General features: G+C 46.6%; 1 protein-coding gene across 8 annotated transcripts in view; it reads right to left on the bottom strand.

Moving 5' to 3' along the window:
- The window catches only part of TSC1 (TSC complex subunit 1), a 52,162-nt gene that overhangs the window by 7,009 nt on the left and 22,275 nt on the right, over positions 1–22,878 (bottom strand). For 6 of the 8 annotated variants that reach the window (XM_027556664.1, XM_027556667.1, XM_027556663.1 and 3 more), the window contains 15 exons: positions 21,380–21,524; positions 19,731–19,885; positions 19,279–19,352; positions 13,482–13,657; positions 12,558–12,670; positions 12,108–12,219; positions 11,674–11,786; positions 9,835–9,904; positions 9,314–9,418; positions 8,505–9,063; positions 7,414–7,457; positions 6,677–6,843; positions 5,510–5,692; positions 4,552–4,662; positions 3,623–3,745 (listed from right to left, as the gene is read on the bottom strand). In XM_027556664.1, the coding sequence (XP_027412465.1) occupies positions 3,623–3,745; positions 4,552–4,662; positions 5,510–5,692; positions 6,677–6,843; positions 7,414–7,457; positions 8,505–9,063; positions 9,314–9,418; positions 9,835–9,904; positions 11,674–11,786; positions 12,108–12,219; positions 12,558–12,670; positions 13,482–13,657; positions 19,279–19,352; positions 19,731–19,885; positions 21,380–21,524 (2,250 nt within the window). Of the gene's footprint in view, positions 1–3,622; positions 3,746–4,551; positions 4,663–5,509; positions 5,693–6,676; positions 6,844–7,413; positions 7,458–8,504; positions 9,064–9,313; positions 9,419–9,834; positions 9,905–11,673; positions 11,787–12,107; positions 12,220–12,557; positions 12,671–13,481; positions 13,658–19,278; positions 19,353–19,730; positions 20,770–21,379; positions 21,525–22,878 lie in introns of those variants that run through there. The other 2 variants (XM_027556668.1, XM_027556669.1) reach the window with 2 other exon arrangements.

The raw sequence follows: 22,878 nt of genomic DNA on the forward strand, positions 1-22,878 counted from the left end.
GTATTTTAGAATGTATATTATGGGAGTGGGTCTGGTAGGATCCTTCTGTTGTTAAGTTCTAATCCTGTTATTCTAAAATGTAAATTGTGGGAGTGGGTCTGGTAAAATGTTTACAACCTTGAGACATTCTTTTGATTAACTGTAATAACCCATTTAAAATGTATATAACTCGCTTGCTAACACTAGCAAGACGGGCACTCTCTGTCCCCCTCTGATATCTGTCAGAGGCTTTCTCTGGCCCTTTTCTTACTTTAATAAAACTCTGCCACACGAAAGCTCTCAAGTGATCAAGCCTGGTCCCTGGTCCTGAGGCTAAATCTTCGGAGGTCACGAATCCAGCACTGTTCACCATAAGCTATCAGTATGCTGTGGGTGGTTTTATCCCGCTCCCCGCTCTCTCCTAACGCCAGCTAAGATCAAGCCAGCAACGCAAGGGGACCGACCAGATTTGCTCGGGCAAGGCAGCATCTGCAGACCAGACACATACGTGAGGCCTGTCAACCGTAGCAGGAAGACAGCCTGCCTGCTGACCGATGGCAAGAGCAAGTGTATACTGGCACTCAGACAAAGAGGTGGAAAGGACACTTTTCTAACACGCATGTGCTCCATTTGTGTGATGTGTGTTTTTTTTAATTGTGGTAAGATAAGCTTAACATGAAATGTACATTTGTTTTTTTAAAGAAGATAATAAACCACAAGGGGCAAGGAGATGAGCAACCCTGAAGGCACTTTTTCCATGAAGATGACCAGCAAGCTTAATGTCTCCTCGGCCAGAAGGGGATGGAGTTAAGCTCAGGACTGGGACTGGATAATGTGGCCATTCCAGTTATGGTCGATGGCTCCATACTTCAGCATAGGGTAGTGAACAAACTAGCTCAGCAGTAAAGAACCCGCCTGCCAACGCAGGAGACAGAGGTTTGATCCCTCAGTGGGTGGGGAAGATCCCCTGGAGAAGGAAATGGCAACCCATTCCAGTATTCTTGCCTGGGCAATCTCATGGACAGAGAAGCCTGGCAGGCTACAGTCCATGGGGTCGCTCAGTCATGTATGACTCTCTGTGACCCCATGGACTGCAGCACGCCAGGCTTCCCTGTCCATCACCAACTTCTGGAGTCCACCCAAACTCATGTCCATCGAGTCAGTGATGCCATCCAACCATCTCATCCTCTGTCGTCCCCTTCTCCTCCTGCTTCAATCTTTCCCAGCATCAGGGTCTTTTCCAATGAGTCAGCTCTTTGCATCAGGTGACAAAAGTATTGGAGCTTCAGCTTCAGCATCAGTCCTCCCAGTGAATATTCAGGACTGACTTCCTTTAGGATGGACTGGCTGGATCACCTTGCTGTCTAAGGGATGGACTCTCAAGAGTCTTCTCCAACACCGCAGTTCAAAAGCGTCAATTTTTCATCGCTTTATGGTCCAACTCTCACATCCATACATAAGTACTGGAAAAATCATAGCTTTGACTAGACAGACCTTTGTCAGTAAACTAATGTCTCTGCTTTTTAATACGCTGTCTAGGTTTGTCACAGCTTTTCTTCTAGGGAGCAAGTGTCTTTTAATTTCATGGCTGCAGTCACCATCTGCACTGATCTGGAGCACAAGAAATAAAGTCTGTCACTGTTTCCCATCTATTTGCCACGAAGTGATGGGATGGAATGCGATGATCTTAGTTTTTTGAATATAAGTTTTAAGCCAGCTTTTTCATTCTCCTCTTTCACTTTCATCAAGAGGCTCTTTAGTTCCTCTTTGCTTTCTGCCATAAGGGTGGAGTCATCTGCATATCTGAGGTTATTGATATTTCTCCCTGCAATATTTATTCCAACTTGTGCTTCTTCCAGTCTGCCATTTTGCCTGGTGTACTCTGCACATAAGTTAAATAAGCAGGGTGACAATATACAGCTTTGACGTACTCCTTTCTCAATTTGGAACCAGTCCGTTGTTCTTTATCTGGTTCTAACGATTGCTTCTTGACCTGCATATAGATTTCTCAGGAGGCAGGTAAGGCAGCCTGGTATTCCCATCTCTAAGAATTTTTCACAGTTTGTTGTGATCCACACAGTCAAAGGCTTTAGCATAGTCAATGAAGCAGATGTCTTTTGGAATTCTCTTGCTTATTCTATGATTCAACAGATGTTGGCAATTTGATCTCTGGTTCCTCTGCCTTCTCTAAATTCAACTTGAACATCTAGAAGTTCTCAGTTCACATACTGTTGAAGCTGGCTTGGAGAATTTTGAGCATCACTGGACAGAGAACATAATCTTGGCCAGTAAGAAGGGTGGGAGGTCTGGTGGGACAGGTTTCCTGGATGAGAGCCCTGCAGGCAGTGATGTTCTCCTCTTCCTCGGGATATCCTGACATCTACCTATGACAGTATTAACTGGGGCACACACCTTGCAACCAGGAGCACAGGTTGACAAGATAAGGTTGGGTGGTGCAAAACAGCAGAAAGAATTGGGCTCCTTGATGCTGTCCCTCAACAACTGACTGACCCTACCAACCTGGAACTCACCTGCTTCAGGACTGCTTGTCAAGCTAAATAATGACACTCTTTACAGTTAAGCCAGTGAAGTTTTTTTTTTTTGTTACAAGTCAGTGTCACCATGTCCCTTTTATGAACTGAGGTCAGGGGGCCTGCTTAAGGTCCCCAGAGTTTAAGTGTTCCAATCAGAAGACAGGACCGCAGACCCAGCCACACTTCCCTAGAGAGATGTTAGTGCATTTGAGTCAGCTTTATCATATGTCCTCTAGTTCCTCAGGCCAGTTTTCCCTTCTTTCTTCTTCCAAGGCCATTATACTTTTAAAATAAGTGAGACCTGGTTTCTAGAGACATTTCCACATTTAACATCCTCCTAAAGGGAATCTGAATCGAGTTGAGAGAAGCTGAGAAGTAAGGAGTAACTCTTACAGAAATGACATCTCTCTGGTTCTAAGACTACTCCCTTTATTTGGCCAAAAAAAAAAAAAAAAAAAAGTTGATAAAGCACAAGCCCAAGAAACCTCAGAGAATGCCTATGTGTGATGGAGAAATTACTGACAGAAAGCATCTAAGCATTTACTCTTAAAATTCCATCCCAACTCACTGATGTTACCCTAGGCTATCTATAAAGTGATGTAAAATTTCTGCCTCGATACCACTGGTGAGGCACTAATTAATGGGAGATCATCCTGATGCTGGCCTGGTTGCCAGGACTGAACCACCATCTGCCGAAATTAAATTCAGCATCACGAAGGAGAAAAAAATATGTGCAGCAATATAAACCCACATCCCTGAGAGCTCTAAACAGAATTGGCTTCCGCAAGCTATTTCATTGTCTGTCTCTGTTTCAAGGGAGCACGGGTAAGAGAAAGAACATGGTTTCATCACCTACTCTGTCCCAATTACCATCAGGTGCTTTGATCTGTGCCTGACTTACTTTTGAAGCGGCCCACTAGGGGAAACAAGCTCATGTGACAGCCGAAAGGAGCCTGTGTGGCCAGGCCAAGGAGAGGTGCAAATGCCCCTGGGCTGCCAAGACACTTCTTAGGAAACAGTTCATAAGCCGTTCTCTAGCTTGCGCCACAGACACACTGCCTGGGTCGTACGAGCATCCCAGGCAGGGTCTGGCTCCCGAACCCACATACCTTGGTGGTGTCTGAATGCTTGTTCTGCAGCTGTTCCAAATACAGCTCGTTGACTTCCCCAAGAACCAACAGTTGCCTGTTCAAGAACTCCATCTGCTGTTGGACCGACTCACTATTTGAGAGCTAACCAAAACACAGAAACAAGCAAAGTGAAAGAGCTGATGACACAAAGCCTGCCAAGGGGCAGGAATCAGGGAAGCAGCTGGGAGCAGACTACTCAGGGCGGGGGCGCTGGACACGGCACAGCGGCCAGTGGGGATGGAGGCATCCAAGGGCAACAAAAATGGACAGAAATGCACATCAAAACTGTCTGTCTGCCAAGGGGAAGAAGTGCAAATGCTCCGTGTCAAAACTGGCCACCTATAGGACACCTGGAGATGGATACGTAGACAACCCCACAGCAGGGATGTTAAGGCCCAGGGGAATAAAGTCACAGGGAAAACCCACCAGTTCTTTTTCAACTTATTTTTATTTTTTGGCCACAATGCGCAGCGTTCAGGATCTTAGTTCCTTGACCAGGGGTCAAACCTCTGCCCCCTGCAGTGGAAGCGCAGTCTGAACCACTGGACCGGAAGGGAAGTCCCCCAACCAGTTCTTGAGTAAGCAATTTATAGAGAGTGCAATGACTCCCAGAGAGGAAAAGATCATGGATCAAAAAGCTGAACGAACTCTTCACATTTATGTGAACAAATATTGAGAAGGAGTTCCCGGGGCTCAGGCTGGGCAGCTCCCTGCTGCAGGGCTGTCCACACACCGTCTGATATTTAGGGGTACCCTGCCTGCGCTCCATGTCAGCAGCATCAAAGACGTCAACCAAAACTGTCTCCAGACACTGCCCCACGTCCTTTGGGGGTGGGGACGTCGGGCACCCCAGACACAGACACACAGGTACTGCACAAGTCCCGCCTGGAGGAGGCAGCGGCCCTCACCTTCTGGGACACCTGGCTGAGCAGCAGCTCGGTGTGGCACACCTTGCTGTTGGCCTTCTTCAGCTCCACGCGCAGCTCTGCGATCATGTTCCTGCAGTCCTCCAGCTTCGTCTGCAGAGACACGTGCCAGGTAGTTGCACACAGAGCAGTGGCAGCTCGGGCCCCGGGGCGCCCTCAGCCCACAGTCCACAGAGAGCTAGGAAAGCCTCAGGCCTTGGCTGGTCTACTATTCCTGGGCCATCACACTTAAAGCTAACTTCTTAGTTTTAAAAAAGGCAGTTACAGCTAATTTCTGAGTTTCTGACTAATTAACAAAAGGGAAAAAAAAAAAAACAAAAACAAACCACCTTAAGCCTGCAGTTACCAAACTGCGCGCCCAAGAGCCCCAGGGCTACACAGCAGGCTCACAGGGGCGCTGCGGGGCTTTTGAGGGAGACACAGCGACACCTGCTGGTCACGATGTGAACTACCAGCTGGAGGCAGCCCAGGGCTTGAGCGCCAGCTGTCGTGTGTGCTTTCAGGCGGCTGCTGTAATACGCGTCACCGTGAGGAAAGCAACGTCAAACAGGGACGCAGGGCGCCGGTGTCTCAGGATTCCAAGGTCTGAGACTCTCTGCGGCGCCCATAGGCACACTCCGCATTCGGAAGTAGCTGTGGTTATTCAAAAATAAAATTGAAAACTGAAAAAAATGCACGTGTGTTATTTTCAATGTTTTTTTTTTCTCAAATTGCTAGGACCCAAAGCCCAAACTGTTTGGATATGCTTAATAAGCAGAACTGTCAGGTGTTTCTCTCAGCTGTGGAGCACCGGGACAAAGTTACTGAACTGCTGAAAGAACTGTGACTCGGAAAGCCAGGGACCTCTGCCCCTAGGAGCACCTGACACGAAGCCCCGCCGCCGTGACCTCAGACGAGCCAGGGCTTTCACGCCCTCTCTGGCCGGCTCTGCAGCTCGTACCTGTAACTCCTGGCTCTGGTTGTAGAACTCCTCCCGGTCGTGCTGAAGCTGTCTGATCTGGCTATGAAGCTGGGTGACCACTGTGTCTCGCTGCTCCTGAAGCTGATTGTACCTGGCTTGTTCTTTCTGCAGACTAATCTTCCATATCTGGATGTCTTTCTCTTGCAACTTCAACTGGTCTTTCTAGCAGACACCAAAGATGCCATCATTTTAGCTGCCTTCCAGCCTGGGCAGTGATGCTCAAGTTCAGCGCACACTGCAGACATTTCACCTGAATAGTCACAAGCTACCCTGAGGCTGTAACCCCAGACCTGGAACCTGACAGCTCACTGCTGTCTAACTTGGCTTTTGGTCAACGGCTTCCAGACTGCACGTTAGCCAGTGGATCAGAAGTGGCTTAAAGAACTTTTCTCAGCCATCAGCCTGCTCCCAATACTTTCAGAAGTCCTAACCATCAGCACTGGACTTCTCAGATGGCCCTAGTAGTCAAGAACCCACCTGCCAATGCAGGAGATGTAAGAGACGCAGGTTTGATCCCTGGGTTGGGAAGATCCCCTGGAGGAGGGCACGGCAACCCACTCCAGTATTCTAGCCTGGAGAATCCCATGGACAGAGGAGCTTGCTGGGCTACAGTTCTGGGGTTGCAAGGAGTCGGACACGAAGCGACTCAGCACGCAACCACCAGTGTTGATGTGAGCACTGGTACTGGCCAAGGTCACTAAAGTGACAGACACTGGGTTCCCACCCTGCCCTGCACTGGGCAGGTGCTCTCTGCATCCCCAGTTAAGGAGGAGAAGCTACCACTACTCTCATTTTACGTAACGGGTGACAGGGGCCTCCAAAAGCTCCATTACTTTCCTAAGGCAACAGGGCCGTGGAGCCAAGGTCATGTCCAGCTCTGACTGGCTTCACCACCCCACAATGAGTTTTTGTCATGAGAGTTGTGTCCCGAGAGCTGGTTTTACATCTGGAGAAACAAAATCACCTTTCTCCTCTGCTATCATCACCGCCCATTACAGACTAACAAACACCAAAAATGACTTGTCCCCACGGGTGCCAAGAGCTGCAAGGGAATGTGGGGATGCGGCCCTTCACGGGCTGACCGCCAGAAGCTGGTGCGAGGGGCCAGATGGAGAGCCCGCCCCCCGCCCCACCCCGTGGGCTCACCATGGCGGCGTTGTGCTCCTCCAGAGCCGAGGCCCGGATCACCTTGCGCAGGAGCCGCCTGTTGCGCAGCGCGTGCTGCTGCCGCTTGAAACGCTCGTAGAGTAACTGGTTGTGCAGTAAAAGCAACTGGTTACGGAGGGTGCGGATCTCATCTGAGGGAGGAGAGCCTGATTTTAAAGCAGAGGGAGGATGGCAGAGATGCCTTTTACATGTTGTTCAACCGAGGCCCCGCCCAGAGCTTAATGCAATTCTTGAAGGAAGAAGTCACTTGCTTTGCCAATGACCACTTGGCTCCCAGTCACTGGGGGTTGAGGGGTGGGGTGGGGGGGGGCAGTGCTTGCTACCTATCTCCCTTTGAAAGGAACACAGAGGGAGGGGCATGAGGCAGGATGCCTGAGAGCCCTGTGTATCTCCCCAAATATGTTATGTGTGTGTCTACTGAAGACTCCTTTCCGTGCTGCATGGGTATCTTCCTACTATCCCTCACTTCACCTGGATCTTTTCTAGGGAGAAGCCTGGCGTGAGGGCTGCTTTCCTGTACTTCTGCTCTCAAGCACTGGGCTCCTTGCCACTTTTCAAAATAGGAAATGCTGACTTTGCAACATGTGAGCTACTATGTAGCCAAGCAGATAACCCAGCTGGAGTGGGCAGGAAGGGGCACCTCCTTCAAGGACAGAAAGGGCCACCAGCAGGCAGATCCCTGCCAGCTGGATTTGGAGCTGAAGTAACAACTTTACCTCCGAAGTGGGTCCAGTCGACAGACTTGCTGGGTAAAGACAACCTAGGAAGAAAGTTGTCGAGTAACAAAGTTACTGATCTCAGCTGGAAAAACTAGGCAGATCACTTCCCTGTGATCACAAGCCAGAGGCGTGAGACAAGTTTCAAACTTGAAGTCCACCCGGGACAGAGCGGGTCAGAGGCCCCAGCAAGCATGACGGCGTCTCCAGAATGGAGAGGCCCCTGACTCAGAGCTCACACCGCAGCCTGTATATGCGGGGCGGCTCCTCACGCAGGGAGAGAGAAACACACTGGGCGCTGTTCTCAACCCTCCCTGCGCCACACACGGGGTGCGGCTCCGCTGAGAAGCTACTGCTGTCCAGGTTAAGGACGCAGCAGGTGGTTCACCCGCGCCTACGACACTAAACTTCACTTCAGACAGACCTTACACAGGAAGTCACCTGTCAGATCCCACTGAGGTCACTCTGCAGAAGAAAAAGGAAAGCCCGCACCCCCTAAGAGCCTGTTTAGGAACAGCACTACTATGGACAGTGACTCTCTTATCCTTTCCTAGGTCACCTTTGAAAACCATAGTAAAAAAGGGTTGAAAACAGCCATTCAGAGGGGTTCTTAACCCTTGTGTGAGAGCAGGAAGTGGGGATAGGCCACCTTGACCTTGCACTGAAACGTTGATTTTATTTTCCATCTAATGGGCTATGGTACCAAAATACAACAACAAAAAATCTGTAGCTGGAGAAGGCGACTTCTTGACCAGTATTTCTATATTATTTGAATACCATAAGCTCATCCTCAAGTGTCAGAGAGCAGACGTGAAAGCATTTACGCTTGCTCACAGCGCAGGGGGGGTCTATGCGTAGAAGACTCCTTTCTCTCTGGCCAGTTATCTACGGAATGGCCTGAGGTTAGCATGCACAGAGGACATGCACGTTCGCAGGTATGAAAAGGCAATGGGCTAGAAGGACCCTGACCAAACAGAGAACCAGCTGCCTCTAGGGAGCACACGAAAAGGAACTCCTGCCTCCCCCCACCCACTTCCTGTAGTTCCTAACCAAGTGGAAAGTGCAGACCACAGGCCCGCGCCGAGCCTCACCTGTTGAGCTCCTTGCTGTGCACGTCCGCTCCCTGCTGTATCAGCCTGTCCAGCACTTCCATAGGGGAGGCGGAGGGCGTGAAGTCCTCCTCTGCACTTCCCTTTGCCTTCTTGAGCAGTTCCTCCGTCTTCTTGCTGACAAAATGATGGGCAGTCTTTGGCAATGCCACCTCAAAAAGATGATCGTATGGGGGAGGCTGCCCACTGCCAAACCCCACTCCCCTCTGAGGTGGAATTTTACAGGGGCTGGGGGTGAGGATGCTGGCCTCCAGAGAGGCCTGGCGCTCCCTGTTCCCGGCAGGGCTCTCCCCGGTGCCTCCGCAGGGCAGGTCTATGGGTGTGAAGGCTTGCTTTGGTGTGTCAGGCCCCGACTTGTCCAGGGAGGAGTTTAAAGGCTCAGGGTTCGCGCTGGTGCCCTGAGTGCTGGAGGAAGCTGAGAGGGTCTTCCGCGGGCAGCCCGGCAGACTGTCCCGGTAGAAGGGTGAGTCGAAGCCTCCTCGAGGAACCAGGGGCTCGGCATCGGCCGTCGTGATCTCAGACAGCTCTTTAGATATGGCCGCTACAAAGGAGGAGGAGGGAAGAGACGGTGCATCTGGGTCAGGTCGGGCAGTGTGGGGCTGTGTGCTGCCCTGTGCCACCCGAAGGGACCAGGCACAGGGCTCAGAACAAAACTCCCATCTCCCTCCCCCAAAGGAAGAAAAAGCAGGCAGTCCTGTGCATGTTGATACTAAGTCCTGGTTCTCGGGCAGAAAATGAGGGCTTTATCAATGTGCAGCATCTCCACAAGCCCAGAACCCTGCACACGTTACCTTCTTCTTTATCCTTCTCAATACTGTCTTCTTCAGAAGCCAGGTCTCCTAAAAACCCTGGAAGATCACTGAGAGTGACAGATCCCTTGCCTCCGTGCAGCTCTTCTATACAGAGAAAACAAGACAAACACGCTGGAGACCCCCATGCCCGCGAGAACTGCTCACACTGTGACAGGACAGGCCCACCCTGACTCTCCTGCTGAAGAAGACGGGGGAGACAGCTCTCTTCTGGAGCTCCCAAAGCCAAAAGGTTACAATGATCCAATGCAAGGTACCACAGAAGTCAAAACTCTCCATTCTTTCTCAACATTGCAGAGAACAGATAAAGCCATGGTTTGATCAGGTCAAGACACAAGTACTTAGCAGCTTTCATGGGATGCGATTATGAGGCTGGCTTTTAGAATTACATTTTTCATTATCTCTGGCTTCAGTGTTTCGTGGTGCTCTGGAATTTCCGTTTCCACACTATAACCCAACCCATCAAGAGTCAAGCAAGCTCCACCGTTACCCAGAGGCCTTACCTAATCCTCTGTCATTCGGAACATGGGGTTGTCTGTGTAGACAGGGCCTTGCGGAGTCTGTCCTCTCTTCCTGAAACGACAGATACCGTTTATATATCACAAGGCAGAAAATTGTGTGCATGATCTCTAATGCTAGAGAAATACCCTAAACTCCTCAAATTTTAGTATATTATAAAGGAGTTTAAAGTTTAGCCCAGTAGTTCTCAAACTGGTGTCAGGATGCCTTTCTGTTCTTAAAAGTGACTAAGAATCTCAAGGATTTTGTTTATGTGGCTAAATCTATTGATAGTTACCACACCAGAAACTAAAACAGAATTTTAAAAATATTAATTCACTTAACCAACCCAGGAATTTCCTGGTGATTCAATGTTAGGACTCCATGCTTTTACTGCTGAGGCGGCGGGTTCAATCCCTGGTCGGGGAACTAAGATCCTACAAGCTGTGCAGCATGGCCGGAAAAATACCCCACCCAACCCATGTAAACATAAATGACATATTTCTATGAAACATAACTATATTTCCCAAAACAAAGGTAAGCTTAGTGAGAGGGTCAAGTGGTCTCACATTTCTGCGATCTCGTCCATATACGGCTTAATGGAAGGAGGCTGGGTTCTTACGGCTGCCTCTGCTCTGCTGGGTTACATGTTATTCTGGCTAAAGCGTACGAAGAAAACTCTAGGCCCCACGGATAAGCAGTTATAAAAAGCAGAAAGATTTTTTAGATAACTGCAGAAAGCCATCTCTGATGTTACTCTGAAACTCGACAAGGGTATTTCTTCTTCAAGGTCAGTTATGGAGCAGAACCTGAAGTCATCGCAATTCACTCTTCACATCGTGTTAAGTAAGATCCACTGGTCTCCCTTGCCCCCCCAAGGTATTATCTACATGTGGGTCTTTAACATCACACACAAGGCGGGCAGAACACTGGCTCACCAAGCTGTGCACATCTTCTAAGTGTTAAAACACTTCATTATATGATATCAAAAATTCAAAACTATCAACCAAGCTTCTCAAGACTTTTCAATCTCGTCATGAAAGACTTAGGGACACTATCAAGCACTCGGTGGCAGATACCAGTTTTTTAATATTCTAATCGCACGTTTTTATCATGGGCAACAAAGACTGTCAGTTGTTTATCTTCAAGTGACAGAGCCAGTTTGTCATCTAAGAAGCTAACTGCCTGCCTAACACTCAAGTCTGAGTAACCGTGGTTTGTCACCAGTTATTCTTTCAAATAAGACTGCTGCTGCGTAAAAGAGAGCAACCAGTTCAGCTCTCAACTCAAATAATGTCACAAGTGCGTATGGAAACCACCACGTGCTGGTATGCACTCAGACTGCTTTAAGTCTACTTCCTGTTTTATCACAAACAATATTAAACACGTGGGTTCTTTCTATAGAATACTCAAGGTTGGCACTTTTTTTTTTTTTTTTGGTTGTTGCTTCTTTTCTTCTGCCAAACTGAAAGAACACATCAAGGAAGAAGAATGCAATGCCACTAGAAGAGTGCAATTTTGTACCAAGGGGCCAGCCATCCTACCCACCACTATTTCTATGCCATGAGTATAAATGCCAATGCAGAAAAAAGGGGCGAATGACCACGTAAGAGTAACTATGAAAGTAGATTTGCCCTGGCAGTGTCTCTTAGAAGGTTTGGGGATCCTCAGGGTCAGCAGACCACATTCTATGAGAGCTGCTGATTGGTCTATTTTCAACTGATCTGATTCAAACCCATTACATTTTAGGTCAGACTTCTAACTGGCATAAAAGGTTTCCCAAAGAGAGGCTGGAAGCAAGTCTCTGTGCGTGGGCGAGGGGACAGCAGACGAGCCTGGCAAACCTTCTTGGGGGCCGTGGCCTGTGGGAGTGAAAGGTGCACGCAGTCGTCCGAATGGCAGGGTGGGGCTGGAGGAGGAGAGGTTGCAGGGGTTCCCAGAGGAGTTCCTTTCCCACCTGCTCCAAGACAAGAGCAGAACACACACACAAACACACTGTTAGTTTAACGATTAGGAAAACCGCCACTTTTTCTTCTTTCCCAGCCTAACTAGTACTGCAAAGAAAGCTGCTACACTTCACTTTCTGGAGAGTCTATATCAGCCTGTCTTTTTTTTTAAGGCTCACTTGAACTTCTGAAAGCTCCAGGCATTTGTATTAGGCATCAAAACTAGGTTCCCTACACCAAGAGGCTCTCAAACCCTTAGACCTTAGAGGAGACTGTTCCTTATCATAACAGGCAGGCCCGAACCAGCCAAACCTAACCTAGGCCATACATACCAGTTGTACCAAAGACTTTACTGTAAGGATGTGACAGATCAGGTGGGACATTTCCAGGAGAAGTTGGAGGAGTGGTCATCCCACAAACTGCAGATGGGCTCCAAAGAGTAGCCTAGGAAGTTAACAGGCAGGTCAACAACAAGAATCAAACACCACCACCTCCCGAGGTACAAGCCTGTGACCAACGATCATTTTAAATTTAGCCTTTCAACTGGGAAAAGGAATCTTACTAAAGCTTTATCAAGAGACACGTTACATTTTCTAAGCCTAGACGCCAAGAGAAACCCAAGTGGCAACAGTTAACTTTCTCTGCAAACATGACACATCCTTAAAACTAACTCCTGAAACAAGCAGTGAGAGATTTTCCCAATCACAGGCTACACCCTGACCCCGAAGGCCAGCTTCACCAGCAAGTAGAGAAGAAAGCAGGCACACTAGTTCACAGCGTACTTGTGGCGGCTCAGCTAATAGCCGTGTCGACGGGGAACTCAGAGTCTGAGGTAGCTGCCCTGGCGTGTTTAACGTCAGCCGAGAAGTAGAGTAGGGGGTAGAAGTAGCATTCCCTACAAGGGAAGGGAAAGAACACATGGGGTCAGCGTGGGGCTCCAGTCATTCTGACAAAGAACAATGGTCCTCGAGACCATTTGATAGCGTTCAGCTCCCTACATTTAAAAAGGCTGAGGGGACTCCTAATGTCCACGGGTATAAAGTAGCATTTAAAAGACCCTTTTGGAGAAGGAAATGGCAATCCACTCCAGTATTCTTGCCTGGAAAATCCCATGGACAGAGGAGCCTGGCAGGGTATAGTCCATGGGGTCGCAAAGAGCCAGACATAACTGAGTGACTAACACTTTATAATACTCTTTAGCAATAAAGTTCACTAAGGTTTGATGTCTCATTAAGCTTCAGAACAGCCTGAAAAAGCACAACTTGTATGACAATTTCAGCAGGTGCTACCTGTAGATAAGCCTAGACTTTTATTTAATCCAATTGTCCAGATTCATTCAAAACTGTGTCAATGTGACAAGCCCAGAGGGCCTCACTAAAGGCGTCTGAAAAAGTAGAAGCTTCCTTTATAAACAGGAGCCTAGAAGTCATATCCTTCCATCCATTTTCTTTGTTAAGTGTTGAGGACACAGCCCAACTCTGCTGACATACTATCAAGGTGGAGATTAAAGTCATAAGATCGTGAATTAAACTTAGGGGAGAAGTTAATCAGGAGAAAACGGAGACAAATCCAAATTTTAAGTATTTGGGAAACAGTTCCTAGGAGCTCAACTAAGCCTTACTGTAGGAAAAGAAACTGAAGTCAACGATAAACAATGCTTCCAGAGACAAGGTTGTGAAGAGGTAAGCACCAAAGTCACTGTTTACCATAGCTATTCTGTGTGTCAACGTAAGAGCTGGCGGAGACATCGGCTGAACGGTGAGGAAAACGGGCTGAGATTTGGTGAGACACAGAATAGCCATCTTCATATGAGGCCTCTGTAGGGTCCAGAGAGATTTTGGCACATTCTATGACAACATCATGTGTTTCTAATCTCTTCCACCTGTAGAAGACAATCAAAGTCAAGAAATGCAAGCTATAATCCATTTAATCAAACCATCAAATACTTCAGAGTGCAGACTCAATGCCAGCCACTGAACTGTGAACAGCAAAGAATGAGGCAGAACCACCCCAGCCCAAGTACAAACTAGCACTATGATAAAAGGAATTAGCCATTCATTTTACAAACCTATAGTGGAGGTGATTTAGTCGCTAAGTTATGTCCAGCTCTTGTGACCCCGGACTATAACCCACCAGGCTCCTCTGTTCATGAGACTTCTCAGGCAAGAACACTGGAGTGGGCTGCCATTTCCTTCTCTAGAGAATCTTCCCAACCCAGAGATTGAACCCAGGTCTCCGGCATTGCAGGAGGTCTCCAGTACTGCAGGAGGAGTGAGCCAGCAGGGAAGCCTTACAAACCTATACCCTATTTAAAATGGTTATATCAACTTATCAGAAACTACTCTGAAACCAAAGTTTCAGCAACAATAGACCAGGCACAGCCTCAAAACAGAATACAGACTATGCAGAGCAGTCAGCAGGGGACTCTCCTTTGGAACAAAAGTAATAACAGAACAGGGGAACCTGGAAACTGCCAGGCAGCTGAGGCTGACTTAAGGTCTCCCATCAAAGCCTCAGGATTCTAACCCATCCCCAGACCAGAAATACAGCTCAGCATGTCTCGAACCTAGAGAAAGCCCATGAGGATATTTAAAGAATTGTCTCAAGAGTCCTGCTGTGTGATCCAGAGTTCCGTGCCTAAGAAATCAGCCTGTGGAAACAGACACATATCAAGATGGACAACAACAGTCAGTACAGCTTGTCACAGAAGAAAAGAGACAACCTAAGGTCCAACCAGAGACAGGGTCTACAGAAAGTTACCCCACCATGCAAAAGCGTGCTTTCGGCAGATCATGACTGCCAGGAGTGAGAGAGGACACTGGCCACCAAGAGCATGAAGGAACTTTCTGGGCTCAGCTTCCAGCTAAATTGTAACCCTACCTCCAAATTTCTAGGCATCAAATTTCTGACAACTGAATTTCTAGACATCAACTATTAACGTCCTTACGGTAGGTGAGCGTTTAGGTCACTTCCACAGATCCCTTTCCCTCCTCCCCAGTGCTCTCAAAATAGTAGATCACTGTTTTGTTGTTTCTGAACTGATTCTGAACGATTCTTTATAATGACTAGATCAGTACCACTGACAGCTAAGCTAAAGAGTATTCTATAATATTTCCCTTTCTGTTCAATTTAGTTTCTCCTAGAGTTTAAATTTTTCTGTTTCTTTGCCTCAGTCTTCCATGTATCTAATACTAATCCTTCCTAAACTTGCTCTAACAGCTGGAGGAAAACGCCTAATATAATTTTGACGTAACAAAATGCAAACCATCTACTGAGATTGTTCACCTTCTCCTAAAGAGCTGCCTGCCAGAGCCCTCCCTCTCCTACTGGTTGTTCTTAGCACTGCTATACAAGTTATACCAAGACTCCCCTTGCCGAAGACCCTAAGTCAGGTCCCCCACTTCCTGGCCTCTGTCTTCCTTGATTTTACTCTCATTTTGGTGAAGGACACGCTTCAATGGTTCACTAAAGAAGGGTACATGGGAGGTAAATTTGAGTCCCTGCGTATCTAAAACTGTCTCATACTTGATAGGCAAGCGGGCTGGGAATAAAATTCTAAGTTGAAAATCTTTTTCTCTCCATTTTGAAAGTGTTTCAGAAGCTAACCTCATTTTGATTTCTGATCCTTACTGGGTTTTTTTTTCCTGAAATTTCACAGTATTGAGCTGGTAGCATTCTTTTTCATTGACTGTGCTGGGAACTACATAAACCTCTTCAACCTGGAAACTCATGTCTTTCAATTCTATGATTGTATTTTCTTGTATCATTTGTACTTGCATTGGAAATTTTCTTCTATTATTTCTTTCACAATTTCTTCCCCCACCAAAGTTTTCTCCTCCCCATATATTGGATGTTAGACTTTCTGGACTGATTATTTCAAATTTCTTTCATCTAACTCATTTCTATCCTTTGATTCTGCTCTCTAAGATATCCTCAAATATACCCTCCAATTCTTTTATCAAAATGTTTATTTTAGCTATAGTTTTAAATTTTCAGCACTGCTTTCTTTAGTCTCTTGTGTAGCATCCTGAACTTTACATATGCACTAATGTCTCATCTCTACAGCTATTGTAGATGTTTTCTTTTGCTCTCTGCATTATCCTTGTTTCTTGCTAGCTCCTCTATCTACTGTTTACATTGGTCTCTTGTCTCTGGTGCTAGAACCTTTCTTCAAGGGCCAGATGACCCGCCTATCCATGGTGAGTGAGGCTCTATAAGTTGAACCAGGAGATTTCCTAATTAACACAACAGACTGGACATGTGCATGCAACTGCACAATACCCCCAAACCCCACCAACATTTGTTTCCTTTTAAATATAAACCTACAAGAAAGAGAAGAATGAGAAAAGAGAACAGCACCACGTGTTTGAAACCAGAAAGCCAGAGGGCAAGTAGTGACTGAATCCCAGAAAGCAGAATCCTAAGTTGCCAATGTTTCAAAGCTAAAAGTCAACCTGACTTATACTGGAGAATCCTTGAAAAGCAAAAGAACTTGTATACAAGAAGTATTTATGGAACTGGAGATGAGTGACGACAGGTCAATCAGGGCAGCTAAAATCAGGAAGGTGGGGTAAACGCTGCCTGAGCCCCGAGATCCCACTTGGCTTTCCGAAATCTGGACTCATATCTGAAGAGGTTCAACACAGTCAAGGGACCGAGGCACTCTAAAGAGAGGAGTTAAGTGAGCATGTACATTCTGAAGGCCAAGACCACTCATCTCTCCCACCAAGCAGTCTCTACTCTCCAGGAGTAGCCCAACTCTTGAAGACTAGAGATCAGAAGACCCTTTTCTAAAAAAGTCTGACCAACTCAAAAGGAAACCAATATTGATATGAGCATCTCCTACAGATGCTCAGAACAACCTACAAGAAAGCACAAAGTCAACAAGCCCCATCCTTGTGAACAGAGGTTTTTAGTCTCCTCATCCAAATACAAGTGGATCACCAGATCTTTGCAGAAAGCCTCAAAATTTTAAAAACAACAACAATAGAGCAGTTTAGAGAAAACAGACTATGTAGGAAAAAGAAAACCTTATTAAAAAGCCAACAAAAAAACTCCCATCAGTCTTATCAAAGACGTGAGACTGCATCCATGAAACAAAAACAGGCTACAATTTTAAACAATGGGAGCATCCAGAGAACTAAAAAGAGCTCTTAGGTACTGAAAACGTGGCAGAAATGAATACAGAAGGATTAACAGCTAAAGACAATTAAATCTTTAGGAAATAGGACAAGAGAGCAGAAAGAAAAAACAGGAGAGCAAAGAAAAGCAGAGACCCACTCCAGGAAGTCTCAATCAGAACATTAAGAGTTCTAGAAGGAAAGACAGAGATAGCAAAGGAAAAGAAATCAAGCACAATATAACCGCAGAAAATTTTGCAGAAAATTTCCTAGCATTTAAAGGTAAGAGCTTCCAGACTGAAAAATGAGAACAGATTCATGTCAAGGGACATCACTAGAAGTTTCAGGGTACTTTGAGAGCAAAGAGAAGACAATAAACGCAGATGATCAGAAATAAGAATGTCTCTGGATTTCAACAGCAGCGTTGGCGGCAAAGGGGCAATGGAATAACGCCTTCCAACCGCTGAATGAGAATGACTCCCAACCCAGAAATCTATACCCACACAGAAAACAGCATCCTTTCTCTAAAATCCCATGAAAACAGGAGTGAACCCAAAAAGGCATGAGATAGAGGAAACAGGAGAATGTGCACAGGTGACAGGCACAGAGAAGCCGAGAGGCAGACGGCGGCCACACACGAGGCACAGAAGACGACCGCTGAGACCAGAACGCACGCTGAGACAGGCGTGTGCGGGCCCTCACTAAGGCTTCTGCTGCCACCGAACCATCTTTCCAACTGAGGGACAGAGCGTCTAGGCGGCGTAGGTAACCCTGGCCTAGATAACGTGTTGTGACTTAGCTTGTCTTGATTAATGAATACACTGATGAAGTGCCTACTCTCCCTAGATTAGCTAAGGACATTCATCTCGTCCCACAGAAGGATTCTTCTCTGACCTATACTCGGAAGCTGCCACAAGGGCACACAGAGCAGTCTCCTCCCTCTGCCGTATTTCGGCAGCACATTCAGTACCTGGCTCTCGCTATGGGTCTCACCAGATGCCCTGACTAGGGTAAGCCGTGTGTTCTTCCCTCTTGGTTCTTCCTCTTACCTCCTGGGAACCTTCATCTCATGGTGACAAGACTGCCTTTTCCAAGGCCAGACTTTGCTTGCTTTCAAAATGAAACAACACATGTGGTCAAACCACGCAAGAGAGGACTTCCCTAGTGGCACAGTGGTTAAGAATTCACCTGCCAATGCAGGGGACATGGGTTCAATCCCTGATCTGGGAAGATTCCACATGCCATGGAGCAACTAAGCCTACGAGCCACAACTACTGAGCCCTTATGCTCTAGAGCCCATGCTCTGCAACAAGAGAAGCCACCACAATGAGAAGCCCACGCACCGCAGCAGAGAGTAGCCCCTGCTCGCTGCAACTAGAGACAGCCTGTGCACAGCAACAAAGACTCACTGTGACCAAAAAACAAAATAACTAAAAACAAATACACATATATTTTTTTTAAGTAAGAGAATGATTAAAATGAAAGCAAGAACAGCAGTTGTGTTTCTGAGGTAAGACAGGGACCAGGGACAAAGATGATTACAAATGGAGAGGGTACTGTCCCATGTTTTTAAAGTGGTGTCTGCACAAGCATCCATACATTACTATAAACTTTTCTTACACGTTTTCTAAGCTCCTCTACATGTACCTCACAGCAAGTTGCTCAGATAAAAGGTCTGTGTAGCAGAGGGAGGGCTTGTGGAGATCTGAGATTTGCTGAGGTGATCAAGCAGTGAGTCATCTTTTTCAGGGGGAGATCCTCAAACATCAATATCTGAGGACCACTTCTCCTCCAAAAGGCATCAACTCCCTGCCCGGGGAGGAGCCACAGAGAAGCAAGGGAAGGGCTGAGCCTCCCACAGCTCGGTGTGCAGGGTTTCACTTCACTCCCTCCTTTCTGGTCATGACTCAGCTCCACGTTCCACCATGCTTGGCATTCTCAACTAAGGAGGCTGGCAGGTTCCACTTCTCCAGAGATAAAACTGGGCACTTCCACCAGGTCCCGTGGAAAATGGCAGTCACCTGGCTAAGCAGGATGGAGAAAGCGACCAGGGGAATCCGAACACTCAACGTCCAGACTTCCCACAGTGTTTGTTTCCAAGCACACCCATCACCGCCCACCTCGCACGATCACAGACCACCGGGTTCCCAGCCCACTGGGGTCCTGCGGGACAGGCACTTGCAATGCAACCTCTTCCTCTGTCAGTGAGGAGTATGTCTTAGACTCATGCACGCAAAATGCTTCACTGTGCAAGTCCTTTAAAATGAAATAAACAGAAAAACCTGTCTTCTCCAATAACATCTCAAAAGGGACACCTCTGAGATCCCGTGTTCAATTTCTCAAGTGAGTCTATGAGATTCTGTCACTAGTTCAGTTTCCATACCTTCGAGGGTCCAGTTCATGGTCCTTGGATCCAGTCACTAATTCCGGGTGAATTCGCACATGCTCCATCATTGGCTAAAAGAGTTGGGTTGACAAGTTATAAAAGGCTTAATTTCTGTTGTATTTCTACACAATAGAACGTATTTGACAATACAAAGGAATGAAGTACTGACACAGGCCACAGCGTGGATGAATCTTAAAACGTTACATTAAGTGAAAGAAGCCATGAACAAAAAACCATATTCTATGATTCCATAAGCTTGAAATGTTCAGGACACGCAAGTCCTATAAAGGCGAAAAACAGATTCATAGTTACCAGGGCTGAGGGCAGTGGGCAAGATGGCAAGAAGGCTGAATTTCTTTTCAAAATTTCCCTAACATTTAATACGAAACTTACAAATGCAGCCCATCTCCATAGTACACTAAACGGCAAACAAATGGGTGTTCATTTACCTTGACCACTTCTTCAAAAGTCTCCAGGTTTTCCTTCATACTGTAGTGAGAACGCAGAAAGGAGACAAAGTTGCAAGGGTACATCCCATACAGGCGATGGAAGAGAGCGTAGACGCTGGCGTGGAGGTGGACGAGATAGACTTCTGTCACATGGCCTAAAAAAGAAATCCACCGGGGGGGTCCTAGCTGGACACGGGACACGTGTGCAAGACAGACATGCACACAGGCTGCCAATGGGACTTTCTGCGTATGTGTGCCCCGCCTTGCCCCGAAGACAGTAAGTAAAGGAGAGCAGTTTTCTAAAACCCAAATCTGAACATACCAGACACCACTGTCTGAGATCCATGGGTGGCTCCCCTGGCCTCTGGATAAACTCCCATCTACTTGGAGTGGCCCACAGAGGCGTGCACTCATCTAATCCCTGCCTCCTCTCTAGGCGCCCCTTCACAGGGCCCCTAGAATTGTAATACTGAAGCACCTTTACAAGAACACCCCCTGCAAGCTGTCATCGTACATCTCCACAGCCTGATTCAGTACACACCTCAAGAAGACCACCAACTCACTCACCTCTGTGCCCTGAGAGCGCTCACCGAGCTTGCTGCCTAACAGGCATTCATATATTTGTGGAATGAATGTGTGAGAACCTTTTAAAAACAGTTCGTAGTCTTAGCTATGCAGATTCGTAACTACAGAAAAGCTACTATCTGAAATTAGCTTAAAGAGCTAAGAGTGGGAGAAACAGAAAATTTAATTCATCTAGCCTTATCCAGACCCTATGGAAAATCCCAATGGTATATATAAAGCCCCCCTAAAAAAAGGACAGGCCACTCCTTTCTCCCCAGGAAGAGCCTACTAGACAAGTCGGCATCATACAGGCCTCGGGCTTGTTACTTAATCCGGTACAAGAAGCCACAGTGTTCCATTTCCCAGGGCTTATCCATTTCATTCTTTTGATGTGAACATCTCGTGCTGGGAGGACCAAAAGAGCCAGAGTTCACATGTTTACAGCTTCTGAGTCATTCTGATAGAGCTGTACTACCTGTTGATGTAGAAACAAAACCCCCTGTACTAAAAGCTAGAACACTAATCAGAAACAGCCGCGTTCTCTCTCCTCCGTCCACGTGTACAATAGATGAGTTCTCTGAACCAGAAGCTTGTGCTCTGTCACTACAGACCAAGAGGAGAACAAACACGCCCCACAAGCGTAGTCCCGTGCTGCTGCAACACAGATTTAAGCTGTTTTTCAGTTTATTGAAAATCAGGAAGCTGTACCCACCACTCAGTTTCTCTGACAACTAATCCTCTTAAGCCAACAAAATAAGGACAGCATTTCAACAGTCATGCCTTTTTTTTTTTTTTTTAATTTCTTGGCATGTGAAATCTAAGTTTCATGACCAGGGATTGAACCCACACCCCTGGCACTGGAAGCTTGGAGTCGTAGCCATTGGCCCACCAGGGAAGTCCCTGTTTTGCTTCTTATTTGTGCCCCTGGTGGAAAATACCTGAGGTGTTCCCTCACCTGTCTGGTGACAACCAACCATTTCAGCAACAGGATTCTAACACGTTCTTCTCTTCCAGCACATAACCGTTCATCACTCACAAAAGCACTCACCTGGTGCAGCATGACGGGTATAGGAGGAGATCTTTACCTGGTTTCTTCAGGCACCATGACGAAAGACGGCCAAAGATATCAAAGAAATCATGAAGGTGCTGTTTCCCCGACTGCGGAATCATTGGGAGCATGGTTATCAACACTAAGACTCCTGTTGTGAGGACAATGACGTCGGTGTCCATCTGTAGGAGGGAAGGAGGGAAGGTCAAGCGAGAAGAGACACCTCTCAGGTGTGCAGCATTAGATCTGCACACTTAAGAGGTTCTCAAGTTAGAACGCCGGCATAGACTTGTCCTACCTCTTAGGATGCTGGGGCACAACACTGAACCACAAGCCGCTGAGGACCAGCTCGACCAGGCTGAGTCTGCAGGGACTACACTCAGGCACCAAACTCATGCAGGGCAGCGCTTAAACGTGGCTTAGAAAACCCCAAACCCAGATACTTCGGATGTGCTATAAACAGCCCTTGGCGGGAAGCATGAGTTGCTTTTGAACAGAACAAAGAAATGTTGCTATTCTTGTTCATTCAGCCCAATTATGAAGTACTTACTCTTTAAAAGTCAGTTAAAAAGACCTAATACGTGAATAAGTCATTCTCTATTTCCAAAGGATCACAACAGAAGTATACCTTAATAAGAAATGAGTATAGCACTAACAAATCTTCTTAGTGGCTCACCTCACAGCAGTATTTAGAGACCAGAAAATAAAAAAGATACGGGGACCTCTGACCACATCTACAATTTAAACATCAAGTCATACAAATTTAGACTAACTGAACTTAATAACCAATGAATAATAAATTAACTCAGACTAGCTATAGCAGCTCACCTGACCCATAATTAAATTATGAATGTCTGCCAAGTGACTGGAATTCAGACTGAAGAAACAAGACATTAAACAAAAGACCACCATGCAGGTTAGAACATTCATTATTCCTCATGAAAAAGGAACCTATGAGTCTGGAAATAAAGTTTGGTTTTTTTTGTTTTTTTTTTAAATAAATATGACTTTATTTATTTGGTAGTGCCAGGTCTCAATTGCAGCATGGGAGGTCTTTGGCTGCAGCATGCAGGGTTTTCAGCTGTGGCATGAGAACTCTTGGCTGTGGCAGGTGGGATCTAGTCCCCCTACCAGGGTCAGGACCTGGGCCCCCCGCACTGGGAGCATGGAGTCCGAGCCACTGGACCACCAGGGAAAGTACCTGGAAATACAGTTTTAAATAGATTTAGTTTTTACATCGAGCACCAAGCCATCTGTTATGGCAGATATCTAGTAGGAAATCACAAAATACTGATAGGAGAATCAAGAATCTGTAATGAGTTCTGACTAAAAAAAACAAAAACAAAAACACTAACAAAACATCCTGACTGAAAGTTTGGGTTAACACTTTGTAAGTAATTTTCAAGGCTTATTCTTTTGGAAAAGGTTAAGTATTCTTCAATCTGAACTAAACAGTGTGCCTCAAAATCAGATTATATTCTCATCAACCCATTCATTTAAAAAAATTAAGCTGTTAAATGCACATCGTTATGATGC

This window comes from Bos indicus x Bos taurus, chromosome 11, assembly GCF_003369695.1.
Source record: "Bos indicus x Bos taurus breed Angus x Brahman F1 hybrid chromosome 11, Bos_hybrid_MaternalHap_v2.0, whole genome shotgun sequence".
Classification (NCBI taxonomy): Eukaryota; Metazoa; Chordata; class Mammalia; order Artiodactyla; family Bovidae; genus Bos; species Bos indicus x Bos taurus.